At 39.3% G+C, this 21,458-nt stretch overlaps 1 protein-coding gene across 1 annotated transcript in view; it reads right to left on the bottom strand.

Annotated features, from left to right (window-relative positions):
* Positions 1–2,486: 2,486 nt before the first annotated feature.
* The window catches only part of ZCCHC4 (zinc finger CCHC-type containing 4), a 51,771-nt gene continuing 32,799 nt past the window's right edge, over positions 2,487–21,458 (bottom strand). The window contains exons 7-13 of the mRNA XM_058722940.1: positions 20,995–21,145; positions 19,377–19,477; positions 11,239–11,360; positions 10,922–10,997; positions 8,897–8,948; positions 8,023–8,167; positions 2,487–3,179 (exon numbers count right to left, since the gene is read on the bottom strand). Coding sequence (XP_058578923.1) covers positions 3,044–3,179; positions 8,023–8,167; positions 8,897–8,948; positions 10,922–10,997; positions 11,239–11,360; positions 19,377–19,477; positions 20,995–21,145 — 783 coding nt within the window. The 3' untranslated portion in view covers positions 2,487–3,043. The remainder of the gene's footprint in view (positions 3,180–8,022; positions 8,168–8,896; positions 8,949–10,921; positions 10,998–11,238; positions 11,361–19,376; positions 19,478–20,994; positions 21,146–21,458) is intronic.

The following is a 21,458-nucleotide window of genomic DNA, read 5'->3' on the forward strand; positions in this document are numbered from 1 at the left end:
ACCTACCATCTGAAAACTTCTAGAAAATTCCATGCCTTCATCAAATTTTTTGAGCACCTACAGAAGATGGTATAAAATGGGTAGTGACATGAAGAAACTGCAATCTTTTGGGGAAATAGAATCTGTACATATAATGGCAGAACAATACATGAAAAGTGCCTCAGGTGTGGATGCAGAACTCCCAAGTGTTCAGAGAGGAAGGTAGCAGTTGGTAGGGGGACTCCTAGAACACTTCCCTGGAGACAGTGGGACTGGGCCATATGGAGGGATATAGTCCCAACAGAGCAAAGGGAATGAGATGAAAACAGTGGGGCAGATTGGAGAAATAAATGAGTCTAAATATCAAACTAAATGTAAGAAAAAAACCTGAAATCCGATCATTCAGGGACTACAAAGTGACTCTGGCTGTCATTAAATTTTGTAATAGAAGCAAGAAGTGGAATTAAATTTAGCTGTAATAATTTAAGAAAAACATCCTTTTAAAAAGCTCTGTGTCAGATTTAGGGATTTTCCTCTATTGGTGATTTGGGTAGGTATCTTAATGTTCAGATATGCAGATTTCTAATTAGAACAAATGACCTCATCTCCCATCACACTTTACCTCCCAGAGACATTTTTACATCCTATTAGTTTATTCCCTGAGAAAAGAAAGAAGCGGTTAGTCCTTAAAATTAGTATTAATTGAACAGAAGAACAGAATCACCGGATTTCTTATTTCTAACTTCCTAAGAAGTTCAAGTTTTAAAGTACATAATTCCTGATTGTAAGTAATACCTGATTTCCTCAATTCTAAGATGTGCTTTTTTTCACATTTCAATATTTCTGAAACAGGATATACCTAAAGTTTAACATGCACAATTAATAAGCTATGGGGTTTCTCCCCCTGAAAAGTTACAATCCCATCAATAGTGCATTTTACAATTGATGGTACCTTAAAACTAAGGAAATGGGGTGATGATAATAACCCCTGGCCAGCAGGACCTGATTCTTGAGGAATCATGGTCCCTCAGGTGTCTGCGTTTCCAAGGAGATTTCCAGAGATTTTAGCATGGTATCAGGGGCCACCGTGAAAGTCAGGCAATGTTCACGCCCATGGCTGAATCAGAGAAGGGAACACTCATAATGATTCGGCAAAAGGTTCACATCTCACCCCGTCACCTCTAAATCCACCCCTCTGACCACCATAGCAACCTCCGTGGAAAAAGGGGACAAGGGAAGAGTTTTCTGATGCATGTTAAGTCCAGGGGCTTAGCTCATCTTTTGATGTGGCCGGATATACACCCCCATCAGCTGATCAGGGCCCACGGTGTGCCTTCCACATCACGCATCCAACAGCCCTAACTTAAAGACCAGAAGGAATTTCCATGCCAGATGGGGTGCAGCTCTTGTACCTTTACTCACAGGGCTCTAGCTAAGCCCAAGCAAGCATGCCTCCAAACCTGCTCTAAAGCAACTATCTGGGAATAGGAGAAAAGTCATTATGCAAATGCAAGCCATTCAAAACTATGGGATCTTAAGGAGATCATGTCAGATACCTAGAGAGAAATAGGGAGAGGAACTGTTTGTTCTCAGAATTCAAACCCACTCCCTTCACTGCTGATACTGGACCACCAGATGATTACCATTAGGGCTGCAACCCCACCCATCTGCACTTAACATTTCTCACCAACAGAACGAGAGCCAGACACATGTGCCTCATTTAACATAATCACAGAAAACAGCCTGTGGTATAACTATTATTACATAATATAGTAATTATATGATAATAATAATGAAGAAACGGGCTGCGAGTGAATGACCTCACCAAGGACATATAGTCAGGAAGTGTTCATCAGAACAAGAATGAGAGGTTTTATTTCCCAAACTATGCTGCCTTCTGCTACTACTTTTACAAAGAAATAAAGTTACTGGGGCACCTGGGTGGCTCAGTCAGTTAAGCATCCGACTTCAGCTCAGGTCATGATCTCACGATTCGTGAGTTCAAGCCCCACATCGGGCTCTGTGCTGACACCTCCAATCCTGGAGCCTGCTTTAGATTCTGTATCTCCCTCTCTCTCTGTCCCTCCCCCACTCATGCTCTCTCTGTCTCTCAAAAATGAATAAACATCAAAAAAAAATTTTTTTAGGGGCGCCTGGGTGGCTCAGTCGGTTGGGCGGCCGACTTCGGCTCAGGTCACGATCTCGCGGTCCGTGAGTTCGAGCCCCGCGTCGGGCTCTGTGCTGACAGCTCAGAGCCTGGAGCCTGTTTCCGATTCTGTGTCTCCCTCTCTCTCTGGCCCTCCCCCGTTCATGCTCTGTCTCTCTCTGTCTCAAAAATAAATAAACGTTAAAAAAAAAAAATTTTTTTTTTTTAATTTTTTTAAAGAAATAAAATCACTGCCTGGTTTAAAAGACATTGAGATGACAGAGCAAGTCATAATTCTAAATGTCTCATTCATTCCGCAACAGTTAAGTGGTTCTATACCATCAAAGGACACTGTAAAAAGTACTTGAAAAACCCATATTTAATCATAAATCCATGATGATACTCTTGATATCTTTAGACTATCCTCGTCAAAATTCTTCCCATCATCTTCAGTTTTTGTCCCCAAATAATTGCTCATTGTGCCTTTCTTTGCAAGTGGGGTTTAATCCATCATGCAGTATTTTGATGTTTGACTTACAACATTCCTGTGTCTAACACACTCGTGTTCAATATAAACAAGACCTCAAGTCTCCCCTTTCATTCCTCTTCTGACACTTTCTGTAAAAGAATGCTATATGCCCATTGTTCAAAAGAGGCCAAAATGATACGACTGGGACAGATTTGAAGAGTGAAAGAAGGCACACGGAGAGGTCTGGCAAACCAGCTAAGGACAACTCCCCAGGTCTCCAGAGAGGCTGCTGAGGGGCCCAGACACCAACAAATGCCACCTGCCTATTTTCTGGCTTCAAAAGGCGCATACCTTTGAAAGCGACAGAATTTAAGTCCAGTGTGGCACTTTCAGAAAATGGCATCAAAGGTTGGACTATAAATCTTTCTTATTCTCAAGTCACTGGACATTTAAGAGCAAAGATATTGATGGGCTCTTTCTCTCCTTTTCTTCTTCCTTGTAACAGATGTGTGATTCATGGATTGCTCTTTAACGGTCTCCATTTTCGTCTTCTTACTTTTTCTTTGCTTCTGCTTTCTGACAGCTCTGAAAAAGAAGGTGCTGAATTATTTTGTAGAATAAGCATGATGTATGTAATTATGCTGGGATTTAATTAACCAGCTGACCAAATAAGAAAACAGGAGGAAAAGAATTTACTGTATCCTAAGCATAAATCCTCAGAACCCTAATCATAATAACAAGGACGTGGTCTGAGGCCTCACTAAGCAATATGCTGGAGTAAAGAAATTTCCTTGACAGACGGTTACTACAGATTGAGAACAATCTATTCGAGACAAACACACCACAGAGGTAAATAGTCAAGCCAGGAAAAACTGCTGCTGTGCTGAAGCGTCCGGTGGCCTCTAGCCAGCATGTGGCATCCAAGCACTTGGAATGTGGTGAGGGCGAGTTCAATGTGCTCCCTATGTCAAGTGCACACGGGATGTTGAAGAAAGAATGCAAAATATTTTGTCAATGTTTACATTGATTATGTATTGAAATAATACTTGGGATATAGATCCTTTAAATTTTAAAAACAGTAAAGCCAATGAGTTAGGAGGGTTTTTTTGTTTGGTTGGTTTGTTTTTTTGTTTTTGTTTGTTTGTTTGTTTTTGCTGTTGTTTTGGTTTTGGTACGTCTGTACTGCTCAACTCAGCACTTCAATCTCCAAATCCTTGCATTACATTTTTCAGGAAAAGGACCGATACATTCGACAGTTAGCAGAGGTGGAGAAATGAAATCGCACGATGGAAAAACTGACAACACTTAACAGAGGCCCATCTTATAAGCCCTACGGCTAATTTTCCCTTCCTCAGTGGGTGTAAAAGTCTGGACAAGTGCCACACAGGATGTCCGTATTTTGTGGTCCCTGTCTTCTCGAAAGACTAGCTTCAAAACAAACGAGATGGAACTCACCCCCTAAAAACACTAAAGCACACCAGAACAAAACAGATCCTTAGCTTCTGGTACTCTCTGAACTAAGTTACGGACAATCTATAGCTAAGAAAGATTACTTGTCCGTTCATTCTCTCTCTCCAAACTTACAGAATCATGCCATTTATCACATTACCAACCAAGGAAAACGCTGGGGCTGCCAGCACCAGCTAACCTGGAAAATCCCCAAGGCTACCCAGCAGTATCGGTCACGAGATGCACTTCTCCTAAACCACAAGTCCGAGGGAAAAGCTTCCTTCTGATCTGCCCAGGACCAAAACCTAGGAAAGAAGCTCCATAAACAATATATAATCCCTCAGTGGAGCAAACTCAAGCCTCGCTTTCTGTCCACACAACATCTCTATTAAGTGATGGAAATGAGTGGGCATAATCTTTGACTCCAAGGATCTGGGAGACCGAGACAAGGCTGAGGTCACCTTTCCTTTTCCTTCCCCCAGCTTTTTTTTAGGGGAAGAACCTGAGGCTATGAAATCGTCCAATGAAGAAGTGGCAGACCAGCCTGATCCTAGAACCTGTGTTCTTAATTACCTTGATACTATGTACTCTGCTATAAATTATTCAGATATGTAAAATGCTACGCATACAGTAAGCACTAAACAAATATGAGCTGTTGTTAGTAGTGCTACATGACTATTATTCAGACTTTTGCTTGACAACTTTCCCCTTTTCCATATTTAGATTTTGCATTATGGATTCGGATAGCCTACCCGTTCAAAAATAAAACAAATGCTACAGTCATACACTGTTTTGTGCATGTTATATAAACCTCCTTTCCCTCCAGTCATTATTTGAAGTAGGCTAATGTTCTGACAAGGGATGATTTAGCAAACTTAATGAAGTCTAATGTCTGGATGGCAAAGTCAGTGAAGCTGTGTGTGCCTGTATACAGAATTTGAACAAATTTTCTTTGGCTTATCCACTTACAAAAAGAACTAAACACGAACCAGACCTCACTAGAATATATAGTTAACAAAAGCAGAAGAATATGTTCACTTGTTAATATGAATAAACAAAAATTTCCGGAGATAAATTTTTCACCTGAGTATAAACTGAACTGATTGAGTATAAATCAATTGTTTTGTTTTGCCTTAAAATTCAATTGACCTAGTAGCTGTTCTCTAAATTATAGGTATTTATGTAATGATAAAAACGATTAACCACAAGAGGGAGCTTGCATCATTCCAGCTCAGGAGCAAAGGCAAATTAAACTCAGAAAAAAACAAATTAATATAAGACAGCTATGAAATATCTTTTATGCCATACATGCTAAAATATAAAATTTTTTTTTAATGTTTATTTATTTTTGAGAGAGAGAGAGAAAGCATGAGCAGGGAAAGGGTAGAGAGGACACGACACACAGAATGTGAAGCAGGCTCTAGGCTCCGAGCTGTCAGCACAGAGCCCAACACAGAGCTCCAACACACAAACCACGAGATCGTGACCTGAGCCGAAGTTTGACACTTAATCAACTGAGTCACCCAGGTGCCTCTATTAAAATTATTTTTTACAATTGTAAAGAAAAAATTTTACCTTGTCAATTTCATTATGAAAAAATTTTGAAAGAAATACCTGAAGATAATTGTCAACAGTTTAGGAGTCTATTCCGAGAAAAAAGTAATACTATTTAAGACTTATCAGGTAGGGGTGCCTGGGTGGCTCAGTTGGTTAAGTGTCTGACTCTTGGTTTAGGCTCAGGTCATGATCTCACGGTTCGTGAGTTCAAGCCCCAAATGGGGCTCTGTACTGACCACTTAGAGCCTGCTGCTTGGGATTTCTCTCTCCCTCTCTCTCTGCGCCTCCCTGGCTCTCTCTCTCACAAAATAAACATAAAAAAAAAGACTTGGGGCACTTGGGTGGCTTAGTTGGTTAAGCGTCCGACTTCAGCTCGTGATCTCATGGCTCATGAGTTCAAGACCTGCTCAGGCTCTGTGCTGACAGCTCAGAGCCTGGAGCCTACTTCAGATTCTGCCTCCATCTCTCTCTCTGCCTCTCCCCTGCTCACAAACCATCTCTCTCTCTCTCTCTCTCTCTCTCTCTCAAATATAAATAAACATTAAAATATATATTTAAAAGAAAGACTTATCAGGTATACCACATCCTAATGGATTTGCTCCTTGAATTAAACTTGATAAAATCTAGTACTAAAAAATACTAAATGGTTTCCCTCAACGAAAACAATATAATACTACCAAGCAGACTAGCCAGGGCTGTTGAAGAGCCAACAAAGAGCCTACAATATATAACTAAAATGCAAATTCAGTTTCCATGTATCATAAGATCCCAGATCAAAGTCTGAGCGTGTTACTAACTCCGTTTGCAACCAGAATTACCCAGTAAATGGTGCAACAATCCCAGACCAATAGTTTATTATGTTGTACTTTATTCTTTTTAAAGTTTATTTATTTGAGAAAGAGTGTGCGTGCGTGTGTGTGCATGTGTGTGTGCAAGCGGGGAGAGACAAAGAGAGAGGGAGAAAGAGAATCCCAAGCAGGCTCTGTGCTGTCAGCACAGAGCCCAAAATGGGGCTCACCAACCATGAGATCCTGGCCTGAGCCAAAATCAAGAGTCAGACACTTAACTGACTGAGCCACCCAGGCACCCCGAGTTGTACTTTAATTCTCAAAGGTTTCTAAGAAAAACTCTTTTATAAGATTCTTCAATACATTTCTTAATTTAGAAACTTCCATTTCTACCCTGGATTACTTAATGGAAATAATTGTTCAAAGTAAATTTGATAAAAAGTAATGGAAAAGTAAAACAGTAGGCAGAATTCAAATAGCTGGACCTCAGTGGAAAAAAATAATTGCCACTGTCCAAAAAAATAAACAAATGGACAAGAATTCTAATACAATTATAAACAGTTACAATAGCATCAGATATTTCTAATACTAAGAAATATTTTTTTATCACAAGTCATAAGATAGCTCAAAAATTTTATGCTGATCCCAATTCTCATGTAATGTTAAATCTGGCTATCTGGTTTCCATAACAATAAAAGAAGAAGACTCAATAACTATCATTCCTTTTAGGTTTTTTGGTTTTCTTAAGTATTATCATTCAAATTAGCCCAGTTGAAACAGCAGTGGTTTTTCTAAATACACTGTGGTCACTGGGATAACTTTGTTCTCAGTTATAACCAACACCAAATATTGGCAGAAGTGAAAATAATCATAGAAAACAAATGGTAAAAATTAAAATTTTACATATTTAAATATTAATATGTCTAAATTTTTTTTCCAAGTCTGCAGAATTTAAAGAGATAGCTTCCATTTTCCAAGGTGTTCACTGTGGGATTACAAATCACATTCCATCTGAAATGCCTTCTCCAGCCTCACCTATCACGTGTCTGCATCCCAGCTGCCCTGACTAAAATATCATGTCGGTCGATAAAGCCTGAACTCTCAGGGGTGCCTGGGTGGCTCAGTCGGTTAAGCATCTGACTTCAGCTCAGGTCATAATCTTGCAGTTTGTGAGTTCGAGCCCCACGTCAGGCTCTGTGCTGACAGCTCAAAGCCTGTTGCCTGATTCAGATTCTGCGTCTCCCTCTCTCTGCTCCTAGCCTGTGCGTGCATGAGCGCACTCTTTCTCTCTACCTCTCTCTCTTCCCAATCTCTCTCAAAAATAAACATTAAAAAAATATATATAAAAAACAAAGTTTGAAATCTCTCCCCACAAATTATAATTTCACATGAACCACAAAAGATATAAAGTTGATCAGTTTCTATCTTGTATTTTGGTTATTTTCATGTCTTAAATGTTAGGCTTTTTCACTCGTCTTCATGTCCTCACACCACTGTCTACACAAAGGTACATAACAGTAAAAATACCCAACGATTTCGCACTTCTGAATCCTCCAGTGCTCACCTTTGTGGACTGCTTTATACGGATCACACAAGGAAAAGCTTTTTCTAGTCAATAAAAGAATTCAACTTACTTGATCACTTTCTTAGATGCAGTGATCTGAGGACAAGTACTACGTTTATGATCTAATTCACCACAAATAAAGCAGCCATCTTTAGGGGCCCCGCAGGAATGATCTGGAAGAGCACAGTGACCGCAAATGCTACAGTGAATCCAGGCTATAAAATAAAAATTAAGTTTTGGAAGAAGTTCATTTAATGTAATTTTTCATTTGACCAACCTTTATGATAGAGAGGATGAACAGTGTTTACTTGAAATTACCGTGACTGGTTTGCATAGTTGTTTATACTTTGGCTAAAGAGGCCAAGGTAAAGAGTCAGAATCCCACATAAACCAGCTAACTTCTTTCTGATACATGGCAGCAAATGCAGCCCTTCAAGGAGTCATGAGCTGGAGTCACTGACACCATGGGGGTTGGCTGAGGGACACAGAGCCCTATTAAAATAAGCCAAACCAGGGCACCTGGGTGGCTCAGGCGGTTGAGCATGTGACTCTTGACTTCAGCTCAGGCTCTACGCTGCCAGTATGGAACCTACTTGGGATTCTCTCTCTCTCCCTCTCTCTGCCGATTCCCCACTGCACCACCCCCCCCCCCCGGCCCCGTTCCTCTCAAAGTAAATACAGATGTTAAAAAAATAAAATAAATTAATAAAATAAAATAAGCCAAACCAAATGCCACACTGAAATAGGTTACAGTCATATCTCCCTATAAAGGAGAGAGTGTGCATTTTGGTAACTGCAAAAACTACAAAGCAGGTAAGATCAATGCAGGTGTCTATATTAAGTTTTTTTCTCTTATAGATACAATTAAATAAAAACCCTATCTGGGTGAAGAAAACCGCTGAAATGTTTTCATAGGATGTCAAACTCTAAGTCTAAATACTTACAAGGTTTTACACACTTTTTGCAGACAAAGCAATGGTTCCACTTCCTGCCATCCTACAAAAATAATTTTTAAATTATGTTTAATGTATCATAAAAATCAAGTTCCACAATTAAAAATTAAAATGTCTTATTAAAATCTGTGTGAATTATTCACTCCTTATTTCTCACTTTCCTGGGCTTCCCAATTAAATACTTTGATTTTATTTATTTTTATTTTTATTTATTTATTTTTTTTTTCAACTTTTTTTTTTAATTTATTTTTGGGACAGAGAGAGACAGAGCATGAACGGGGGAGGGGCAGAGAGAGAGGGAGACACAGAATCGGAAACAGGCTCCAGGCTCCGAGCCATCAGCCCAGAGCCCGACGCGGGGCTCGAACTCACGGACCGCGAGATCGTGACCTGGCTGAAGTCGGACGCTTAACCGACTGCGCCACCCAGGCGCCCCTAAATACTTTGATTTTAATTGATGCGTTTCTCCACTCAACTCAAAGGCCGCCTTGATGGGCCCCAATTTCCTTAACTGGAAAACTAGGGGATTTATCTACATGATCTTGAGTTCAAGCAATCCATACTGCACAAAGAAGGACTCAATGAAAATTTCAAGAGAATTAATGATTCATAACTTTGACATGTCTATGTGGTGTAATCCTTAATAAAATTCGTATTTAAGAATTTTAGATAATTTAGAAAGATAGAGATTACAGGGTACTGTCTGGGTAATGTTAAATCCAGGAAACAAAACTACCTAGAAAAATGTATAAGACACTTTCGTGTATAAGGCACATGTCCCATTTAATGAGAATTATAAAGAACAGACTGATGAATCCCAACAGGCTGAGAAATGGAATCCTGTCAGCCCCGAGACACCTCCCCTTTCTAATCCAGCAAACCCTCCCTCCCCATTGAGTAACACCTACTCCGCTTCCTGGGATGGTCATTTCCTTGCTTTTGTCTATTTTTTACCACTTATGTGTGCCTCTCTAAATGATAAAGTTTGGTCTTCCTCATTTTGAGCTTTATATGATCTGGGTGTAATTTTTTTCTCTTAAATAAAGAACACAGAGAATTTCTAAACTGATTGAAAACACATGTAATCAGGTGTGCTGCCACAGTTAAAAACAAGTATAACCCGTCATAAAATTATGGAGTTTTGAAAACTGTACTTTATAATAGTTACAAAAATATAGCCTTTCCTTCGGAGAATGATTTGTGTATATTACCCAAACTGAACTTCCTATGTTCTTTCTGACTGGATTTAGCTAAAACAAATAGGCCAATTTAAGTGTCATCCCACCTCTTTAAAACAATAAACAGGAGGTGTGTCCCTACAGTCCTTCCTTATCTGCAAAAACTGGCAGAGTACCTGGGGCCCCTGGGTGGCTCAGTCGGTTGAGTGTCTGACTTTGGCTCAGGTTACGATCTCATGGTTCACGAGTTCGAGCCCTGCATCAGGCTCCATGCTAACAGCTCAGAGCCTTGAGCCTTCTATGGATTCTGTGTCTCCCTCTCTCTCTGACCCTCCCCTGCTCACACTCAGTCTCTCTCTCCCTCAAAGTAAATAAACATTAAAAAAAAAAATTTTTTTTAATTAAAGAAAAAAACAAATTCATCCATGCACAGCCCTTAGGAAAGGGCCTGGCACATAAAAAGTGCACAGTATGTTATTAATACTTCATTACAATACTGATGGCATCTAATAGTTCAGTATTTTACCTAAAACACCTTAAATTTATCCCCAACACAATTCAGCACTCATCTCACGCCTTATTTAAAATACTCCTAATTTTAGCAGTCATACAGTCCCATAGCAAAGTGAATTCAAATAACCACTAACGATGATGAACGCAAAGGCTGTTGTACTTTATAATTAGACATAAAATACTCTATTAATGTACATTTAGCAAATGATAATATGGTAATACAAATTATAATATTATCAAAATAACCTTAAGCAAATGTAATGGCTAGTAAGCTAAAATAAAACTAATATATTTGAATAAAAATGCATTCTATAGGAACCTATACCTTGGATGTGCAAGAATTACAGTGCTCACAGTGTTGATTCTCTAGGGAAACATATCGTTGACATAAAGGGCAAAATCTAAGGAGGAAAGAAACAGACTTAACTCAGCTGCATATTCTCATGAAGATTCACAGAGTAGATAAATGGCACTTGTTACAGAGGTTGGGTGTAATCCAAATGCAATTCAATATAAAATACAGACCAAATTTAAAAGTAACAGAAGAACTATATGAGTCAATATGAGAATCATTTTAATGTTAGATATATGAAACTTTATTTTCAGTGACTCATGTATTTCAAGGCCCCACTATGATCTTACCTGTACCCTTCTTCACTAGGAAGGATTATTTTGCTGGGTGGGATATTGGTGAAAATACGCACAGGAGATTGTTTTCGACCTGTCTTTCCATGTTTATAAAGTGCGTGATTATCGTAATCTACCTAGAAAGTTAAAAAAAAATTGAAAAAGAACATTTACTCAAATGAGTGAACATCTATGAAGACTCTTTACCAAAAAAGAACAACTGATGCCAAGATAGGAGTTAAACCAAAGTATTTAACAAGAAACTATTCTTTTTAATTGTTTTTAACATTTGTTTACTTTTGAGAGAGACAAAATGAGCAGGGGAAGGGCAGAGAGCAAGGGAGACACAGAATCTGAAGCAGACTCCAGGCTCTGAGCTGGCAGCACAGAGCCCAATGCAGGGCTCGAACTCACGAACCGGTGAGATCATGACCTGAGCCAAAGCTGGGTGCTCAACCGCCTAAGCCACCCAGGGGGCTCTTACGAAAAAATTCTTAAAAGCAAAAGTTTACTTATTAATCAACAGCCTCAGAGAGGCCTCTGTGGCAGTGAAATTTCATTACAGAAAAGGCAAACTTTGTTATGATAAGTTCATATTGCCCAGTATTGAGAGAACAACTGTAATCGTTTACCCAATACAACAGACTTCACGAGAAGGACTACTAGGTAATTAAGAATTTGGCTTTTGGCACTAAAAAAATTCCACCCCCGAAGACGCGTGCCTGTCAGGTGTCAGGTCAGCGAGTCTCAATCCAGCCTTACTTTGGCCCTCCACCATTCACTATGCGACCTCTCGCGTCCTGGTAGAGCACAGGTTCAGGGACCAGACAGTGGCTCTGCCACTCACTTGTTGTGACCAGAGGCACCTTCACATAATCCTCACCTGGAAAAGGAGGTTACTGATTTCTGCCCCAGGGGTGCTGTGAAGGTTACACGAGATAATGTGTGTAAAATACTGAGTTCAAAGCCTGGCATGTGGTGGGGACATGGAAAGATGGAGATGAAGAGAGAGTCACAACTATAATTGTGACTATTTCAAACATTTACGTCTCCTCAACACCCTGACTCGGCTTTCAGCCTTGGCAGCTCATCCTGAAAGTAAGCTGAAGCCAACAGGCACGGCTTCTATAGGCTTCTTGCTCCCGCCTCCTTCTCCAACCTCTCTGTCATCCATGCGCATTCTCTCTTTGGCTTTAAACCTGCTCTGAATCCACCTGGTCACTAAGTCCGTCTTTCTCTAGATCAGTAATTCTCAGGTGCGATGCCTGGATTGGCAACACCAGCACTGCCCCTGAGATCTTGCTAGAAAAGCACATTCTCCCCAGCCTAGGACCTAAGAAAATAGAAGTTCTGGGGGTCAGGGCCTGCAATCTGCATTCTTTTTTTTTTTTTTTTTTTTTTAACAGGAACTATTTATGTATGTATGTATTTATTTTTGAGAGACAGAGACAGCATGCACATGAGCAAGGAAAGGGCAGAGAGAGAGAGAGAGAGAGAGAGAGAGGAGGACAGAGCATCCCAAGCAGGCTCCATGCTGGCAGCAGAGAGCCCGATGCGGGGCTCGAACTCACGAACTACGAATAATGACCTGAGCTTAACCGATGGAGCCACCCAGGCACCCCCACCCCCTGCTCCACAATCTGTATTCTTAACAAGCCTTCCTGGCACACTAAAATTTGAGAACCGTTGTTCTAGATTATCCACAAGAATACCATGAGATTTTTATAAAGTCAATACAGGCAGAGCCCAACTTTCAAATAAGTTAGACTGAATTGTTTGGATTCTAAACAAGAATACACTTAAGAATTTCATAGAAGAACTGGCTTGCAAGCTAGCTATTTAATAAACAAATCACAAAAATATAAGGACTTAATGACAATGGAAAGAGAGGGCCTTTAATGAGAAATTCCTGAGCTCTCTGTATGGCCCTGCTGTGGCTGGCTATCAGACTAACAGATGAACAAGTTCAGGAAGACTCATCAATAAGCTTTAGCAGTGGGGGGAAAATAAATGCCACATGAGGAGACCCAGCTAAACAAGGGACAGTTGGGGAGGGGGCGGGGACAAACCCTGGGGGTTCTGGTTAACTGTCAGCATGGTAAGTCCACGGTCTGGCGTGACAGTGTGAGAGCTGACACGGGCTCACAGCTGCCCTATGCAGAAGTGTAATATCATAACAAGGAAAGGATGAAGTTAGATTACATTTGAAGCCCTGCATTCAGTCACTGCATATGAAGAGAGACGCTGATAAAACAAGTTCATTTCTACCAAAAGTAATGGGAATGAATAGGATTTGTAGTTTAACGTACTGGGGGTGGTGTTTATTCAGAAAAGCGAACACTGGGAAGATCTGATAGCTGTTTTATAACTGAAGGGGTGTCAGTGGAATCGAAATTAGACTTAGCCTTTATTGCTTTGGAGAATAGAAGTAGGACCAATGGTTAGAAGTTAATAGGGAGCATATTTTATCTCAATATGAGAAAATTTTCTAACGATTAGAGCTATTAAATAAATTGAGTTGCCTTGTAAGGCTGCAGGACTTTGCTCACTGAAAGCATTCAAGTGAGGCCGGTGACTCACTTAGTAGAGACGATTATTATGGTGAAAAGTTAGCCTACGTTACACCCCTCATGTTTCTTTCCAACTTTAAAATTCTATGAATATATGTCACCTATTAGAGGCTAAGATACAAAAGTAGGTTTTACTTCAAAATTACCTTAAAATACTACTGTAGTTTTTTTTAAACCTATTTAAATTCATAATTTCTCCCTAATACTCTCCTCTATGTACTCAATAAAAACATGATACCTTATTAAATTCAACAAAGATATTTTGAACATTTATGAGTATCATAAGAAAGAAAAAACCTTCCCAAGAGAACCTCAGGAAGATCTTCAAATGTTGGAAAAGAGGACCTTAGAAAAATTTCTAAGAAATGGAATATTCCATGCAATACAACGGATGGCAGATAGAAGAGAGGGAAAAAAAAGAACAATCTCTTTATGGCTACCCCAGGAGTTGGAGAATGTATGTGTCAGGAAGGTGGTTGATTGCTTGATTTTGCATAACCTAATTGAGATTATTATTATTTTTAAATGCGGGTTTGTTGTGCTAATTAACTATAAACATATGGTATGTAAAATGCATGCTGCTAGGGTAAATTAATGTACCTCTAACATACATCCATATTTCATAGCTTCATCCACACAAATAAACGTCCTATGGAAGGAAGTGCTGTAAAGCAAACACAATTTTGCAAATTGCATATCACTAGTGGTAGAGCTGATACACCATTTTCCCATCATTATCTCTGACATTTCACTCACAATGATGATGAGAGGCATTTTCAAATAGAAAATTTCTCCCATGGAACTGATTAATGTGATGAAGTACTGTATAGAAATGAGGGAAAGCACAAAATCTCTGCAGTTCTTAACTTTTAATTTTATCTATACGCAAATTTCTTCTGTAACATGAGACTGGAACTGGTTATACAGACACCAAGACGTTCAAGTCAACAGACATTTATTTTGCACCTACTATGTCCTAGGCATCCCTCCGGGAAACAAAGATTAAAAAGACACAGTACTTGTATTTATTTTCCCAATTCCCTAAGGACTATAATCTATTTATTTAATTTCAGTGTATCAAAAGGTCTGAAGTGAACTCTTCAGCTCCATCAACCAATTTCCACCAGAGCAATAAGGTCTTTTAGTCATATTCCCCATATTCCATGTACCTCTTATTTAAAATTATAGGGGTGCCTGGGTGGCTCACTCAGTTAAGCATCCTACTTGGGCTCAGGTCACGATCTCATGGTTCATGAGTTTGAGTCCCACGTGGGCTCTGTGCTGACAGCTCAGAGCCTGGAGACTGCTTTGGATTCTGTGTCTCCCTCTCTCTCTGCCCCTCCCCCACTCACACTCTGTCTCTGTCTCTCTCTCTCGCTCTCAAAAATAAACATAAAAAATATTTTTAATAAAATAAAACATTATATACTTACAATATATATTATAATATATGTTATATATATATATATACATATATATATATATACATATAATCCCCCTTGTCACTCCAAACCCTTTACATGTTTGTTTATTACATATCAAGTTTTAAGAATTTCAGTTGCCATCCTGTAAAATTTGCAATCATTTGTCAGAAATTCCTGTCAAAATATCTTCATTTCTGAACGTGAAAATAAAAATTTCAAAAAACAGTTTAACACAGGATGATTTTTTTAAAGATAGCTTAAAAAAAAAAAGCAAAGTTGGTACTTATAACAATCCAAACAAATGTCCCAGATGAAGTAGAAACAAGAGACCGTTGCATGTTCGCAGTGGAAGGGAAGTGAGGTGATCTAGTTCAGATACGGTAAATACAGGACCCGAATGCCACTACTCCCTGACCCTGTCCCTGTGGCAGACATTACTAATCAATCACACACTATTCGCTGCCACTCGGCATGGTATTCTCAACAAATTCTCCAGAAAGTCACTACCAATTTATCAGGCTTACCACTAAAGCACTAAAAGTGAAACTTATCTGCCATCTCTTTTCTGATTCAATCATTTTATTTTATAGGTAAGGAAACAGAGACCAGGAAAGATAAACTGACTTCTTCCAAGATTAAAGAGTCTCTAAAAGGCAGTATGCTAGGACTCACACTTCTTCTGACTGTGAATCAAAATTTCTTTTCATTATCACATCCTTCCTTTCTAATCTGCCCTTAATAGAACTTTTAGTTTTCTAGGTCTTTGATGATTATTTTATTCTGTAGTCATCAAGTGCTTTATCACTGAAGAGTCTGACTTATATTTTATGAAGATTTGCAGCATTTCTGCATTCTTCTTACCCGAAAAGTATTTCAAAAAAAAGAGATTTAGTGATTTTTTTTTTTTTTTTTTTTTTACTGTATTATGTTTTGGGAGCTTATAATCATCTTGGGCAATGTGAGAAAGAAGGTCTAATCAAGGTCTATGGCAAAAGACCTGTGAAGGAGGACAAGAGACTTTCAAAATTTCATTTGATACAGGCAGCTAATATACAAGAAAATAAATTACCACAAAGTAAGGTTAAAATAACAAGAGAAAGAAAAGAAAGAAAATAAGTGTCAGAAAGGATAATAACAGTAAATCCAGAAAAAAATCAAAAGAAAGAAAGAAAGAAAGAAAGAAAGAAAGAAGAAAGAAAAGAAAAGAAAAGAAAAGAAAAGAAAAGAAAAGAAAAGAAAAGCCATCAAGGTAAGATACAACAAATAAGGTTTATAAACAATGGGAGATACGGTGAAAACAATTTCTCCATCTGAGCACATAAAGGGCAGTAGTGTTCTGATCTTTAGTAGAAATCAGGAAAAACAAAGATTTTTCTTTGTTTCACAGATTGTATTCTAATTTTCCTTTTCAAAGTTTGGCTTTCTCTTTACCAAAAAGACTACTTTTTACCCTGATACATATGGCCTAATTAGAAACTTTTTTCACCAATACAATGAACTGTATAATTATCGTTTTTTTAATGTTCATTTATTTTTGAGGGAGAGAGAGAAAGACCGAGAGAGAGAGAGCGCACGTGTGCAGGGGAGGCGTAGAGAGATGGCGAATCCCAAGCAGGCTCGTCACTGTCAGTGCAGAGCCGGATGCAGGGCTCGATGTCATGAAATGTGAGATCATGACGTGAGCCGAAATCAAGAGTCAGACATTTAACCAACTGAGCCACCCGGGCTCCCCTGGATAATTATTTTTTATAAGCTTGGACCTTGGAACGATTTCTCAACAGCGAGACTCCAGTATTCCCACAGGTTCCTTCCTAGTAACACAGGCTGTCAAAACAAACAATGACTGGTTTCTCCACAGTAACCTCTCTCATCCACTCTACTCTTGATCTGCCTTCTTTGGGTTCCTTGCCATTTCAAACTCTTGCCCTTAGTGAAAACTCATCTCTTAAAGTGTATGGAAGGGCGCCTGGGTGGCTCAGTTGGTTAGGCGTCCGACTTCGGCTCGGGTCATGATCTCGCGGTTCGTGGGTTCAAGTGCTGAATCAACCCGCTTCAGATCCTCTGTTTCTTCCTCTCTGTGTCCCTCCCCTGCTCACCCCCTCTCTCAAAAATAAACAAACATTAAAAAATAAATAAATATGAATGGACCAGTTTTCTGAGGGACCTTACGTTTTGCAAATTTAATGTTTCAGATACTGTACAAAAAACAAAAAAAAAGCCCGAAAGAAGAGTTTTACCCCCACCTTGGGACTGTCTGAATGGTGACAATAAAATGATGGTCACAACAATGCTGAGACCAATAGCCTTTAATCTACATTTGCTGTGCGTCAGGGACGAGGCTAAGCCTTTTTGTGTGTTATATAATTCTCAAAACCTTATTGAGGCAGATAGATTATTACTCTGCTCATTTAACAGGTCACATGGGCTGCAGAGAGTTAGATAAAATGTACAGGCCTAGCTAGTAAGGGGCAGAACCAGGATTAAAACCCAGTTCCTTTTCAACTCTGGAGTTCACACTGGTTTTCAGACAGTTATTTATTCAATGTGTATAAGGCACCTACTATTGTGCCAAACATCGTACCACATGATTCTTCACTGTCAAAGGCAGCAGGCGCTCCTGCCAACTGAGAAGTTTCCTTGGTTAACGTCTTTAGGATACGGCCGCTATCTCTGCTCTGCAAATGTCCACACTAGAGGCACCTCTCAGACAAGAAACAGAAAACTGTGTGTCCTAAAAAGGAAAGTAAACCGGAATCGGGAAGAATTATGACATGGACTTTGCCTAAAGCAGAGCTTGAGAATTCAAGGTTAAAATGGTTTGTGCTATGTACGCTTTTGGAAAGGAACCTGGTAATATGGTTCAGAAGCCATAGAAATGTCCATTAAATTCGATAACATAATGTTTGGAATTCTATTTCGGTTTTGGAAATTTATTTTAAGGACGTTATGTAAAATATGGAAAAAATTATTTGAATAAAAGGCGTTTATGGCAGTGGTATTTATAGTGCCTTAAAGGTAGAAGCAATCTGAGTCCAAAAAAAAAAAAAAAAAAGAATGATAACATAACTTGCTAATGAGATAATTTAAAGTGATTAAAAGCATAAAAACTATGGCGCTACATTTACAAATGTACACATACATAAGACACAGGGGGGAAAACAGAATTCAGATTTGTCTGCTATGATGACAAACACGGAAAATTATATTTGCTATTTGGGATAGAATCACAGGTAGGGTCTACCCTCTCATTTTTGGTAACACTGTTTCTGAAAGAAACATAACTTTTTTCATATGGTAATTTTCATCATTCTCATGATAAATGTCTTCAAGATTAGAAAGCTCAGATCCAAGCACTAGCTTGTAACAAGTAGGGAAGACATTTTCAGTTCTATGGCTGAAAAGCCTTCATAAAGGTAGTCCGTTGCTCAGCAGCTCAAATAGAAAAATATCACTACAAAAGAGGAAGCAGTGGCCACTTGGTGACCACACATGGTGATGGTGACAATCGGGTTAACTTCAGAACCCAAGGGAATGAATACAGGAAAGTGGACATTAAAGCAGAAGGAGTTGAGGGCAGAGATGGGAGGGCGGGCTGGTCAATTCCACCCTGAAATCAGCACACTCACCCCCACACACACAGACCTCAGCATCTCTGCCTCTCTGACATGCTGCTACCTGGGACACGCCTCCCTTCAGAGCTCCTGGCATCCTCTGAGCGACACAGTAAAGTGTACATGACATGCCACCAACCAGAAAAGCGACTTACTTCTCTACAACCTCTGAACAGACAAAAATCCCCATTCCTAACAATGACTCTGAGGTTCTGTGGCATCTTCTGGTGATGATAAAGGTTAGGTCAGTCGGTCTAAAACCTAGTTACACTGCAGAATCACCCGGAAAGCCTGGGAAAATATGGTTTCTTCGGGCTTTACTCTCTAATTTTGATTTAGTTGGTTTATTTTGGTACCTAAGAATCTATATTTTTAATGAGCGCCCTAAAATTACAATTAGGAACCTCTGGACTAAGCTACGTATGGTACAATTTTAGTGTTTAATACAGCTTATAATATTTTCATATGCTAAACCTGATGGATAGTCTGATCACAATATTTACTTAAGCATTCCTCGGTCATGCCCGAAAACAGAATATTTACTATACCTGGTAATCCAGCATGCAGAAGCTTGGAAAAAACTGACGAATTCGGGATTCAAAAAAATAGGGGAAAATCCAGAATACAGGTAGTTCTTTGTGACTGCTATCTAATGGATCAAAAAAAAAAAAAAAAAAAAAGGGAAAAGAAAATAAGAAATTTAAATTAAAAAAAATAAAACAGCTATAATTGAAAAATTTCTGATACTGGGAGAAATTGCAAACATTCAATGCATTTAAATCATACAAAAGAAGAGAATGTTCACCAGACTGCCATTTACAACCTGATCTTTCCCAAGAGCCAGTGGAAATGTTTTTTTAGATCTAAACACAGCTACAAAGTAAATGTAAAAGGAATCCTTACACACATATCACTCTATTCCAGTAAAGGCAAAGATATCACCAGTAAAGTGGGAGATGAAAGGGAGCATCACGTGAGGAGCAAGGTGGCTGTGCTGTGGGGCAGGAAGCACGGGCCAGAAGGCAGAGGCCGGAAGGCAGAACACAGCCCTGCCACAACTCGTTATGTGCTTTTCCGGGGTGAATCAATTCCTTCCCAAATCATGGAAGATTCTTAAAAACAATTTTATCCACATTAACTTTGATGACAGACTGGGGATATGGCTGTTAATTGCAGAGCACCCAGTAGAGGCTGAGCACAATACTAGGCACTTTCTATACATTATCTCCTTACAATAACCCTTAGAGTTAGATGTTAACAACCCCATTTATAGCCAGGGCAACTGAAGCCATAAGATTTAGGTATTTTGTTCAAGTTCATGCAGCCAATAAGTGGCAGAACTGAAATTCAAGACCACTGAGCTCTTTATTGCTTCCCCAATAACCCTGACTTTATCTATTCTGATAAGTGGACTTAAGATCTGAAAATAAGTGGAATACTTAATACTGTAAGTCATGTTTTAGATTTCGTTTGCATTCTCTCTCCAAAGCACAAGCACAATTAACGAAGAAGCCTGGCGCTCTTACAGTTTATCAACTTGCAAGCTGGAAGCTAAAAAATGATTGTACCAACTAATTAGATAATTACATAAAATACTTCAAAGGCCTAAGCCACTTTAAAATGAATAATAACCCCCGCCATTAACGCACCTCTATCTACGTGGGTATCTATCACTGATAACCACTGTAAGGCTAGCGCACGTCCGATCTTTCTACCCCAATCTTGCTTGGCACAGTTTAGAGCTCTGGGCCACAGGCTGGGTGACCTCCAGGAGCTTTGGGCAGGACTTTAGGAACATGGAATGTAAGATCCGCGAGGACGGGGAAATGTGCCCATCTCGCATGGTACTCTATTCCCAGCACCCAAACAGTACCCAGTACTCAGTAAATATCTATTAAATAAATGCCAACGGTTTACTGCGATTCTTCATAATGTCCCCTTATGCTCACCTGCAAGTCATTTTGAGAACACATGATTAGGAAAATACAAAGTGTATCATGATAATGAAGTGTGCCACATTCTCAAATGAGCCCGTTTTAGAAAAACACAAGAACCCAAGACATGTATATTTTATCAGAGCTCTGATTCACTGAGCTCTGCTAATATTTGACAGGAAGTAGATACACAGATACATGTTTGTTTTGCAGTAAGTAATAAATTACACACCTTGGCTTTGACCTTCTTTCCACATAGCAATTAACTTCTTGAATGTAACAGCCAGAGGTTCAACCAAGCCACCAAAAGGAGGATCTGTCACCATAATGACTCCCTCACCTTTATCTTCCTGTAAAAATGTTCTGCATACTTCAAGGGCAGCCTGGAACAAATAAAAATTCATTTCTAAATGAGGACGAGAGGGAGGCACTTCATCCTATCTGGAGGATGTATTAGGCTCGGTCCTCCTGTTTGTACTGAAACTTCACCCATCCTGCCACCTCAGAGTCCCTCGGTGACATCCAGAAGCCTCTCTCATTCAGCCCCCAGAAGATTTTATCTTTGGGCTCCTTGATAAGCGGGTTTTTTAAATTGCAAATTCAAACACCATCACTATCAGAGGACTACACATTTCAAATGGTTAAATTAAAAAACTAAATTTAGTAACCTAAAAGAGAAAAACTCATTACCCATGA

Source organism: Neofelis nebulosa, chromosome 3 (genome assembly GCF_028018385.1).
Source record: "Neofelis nebulosa isolate mNeoNeb1 chromosome 3, mNeoNeb1.pri, whole genome shotgun sequence".
NCBI classification, from domain to species: domain Eukaryota; kingdom Metazoa; phylum Chordata; class Mammalia; order Carnivora; family Felidae; genus Neofelis; species Neofelis nebulosa.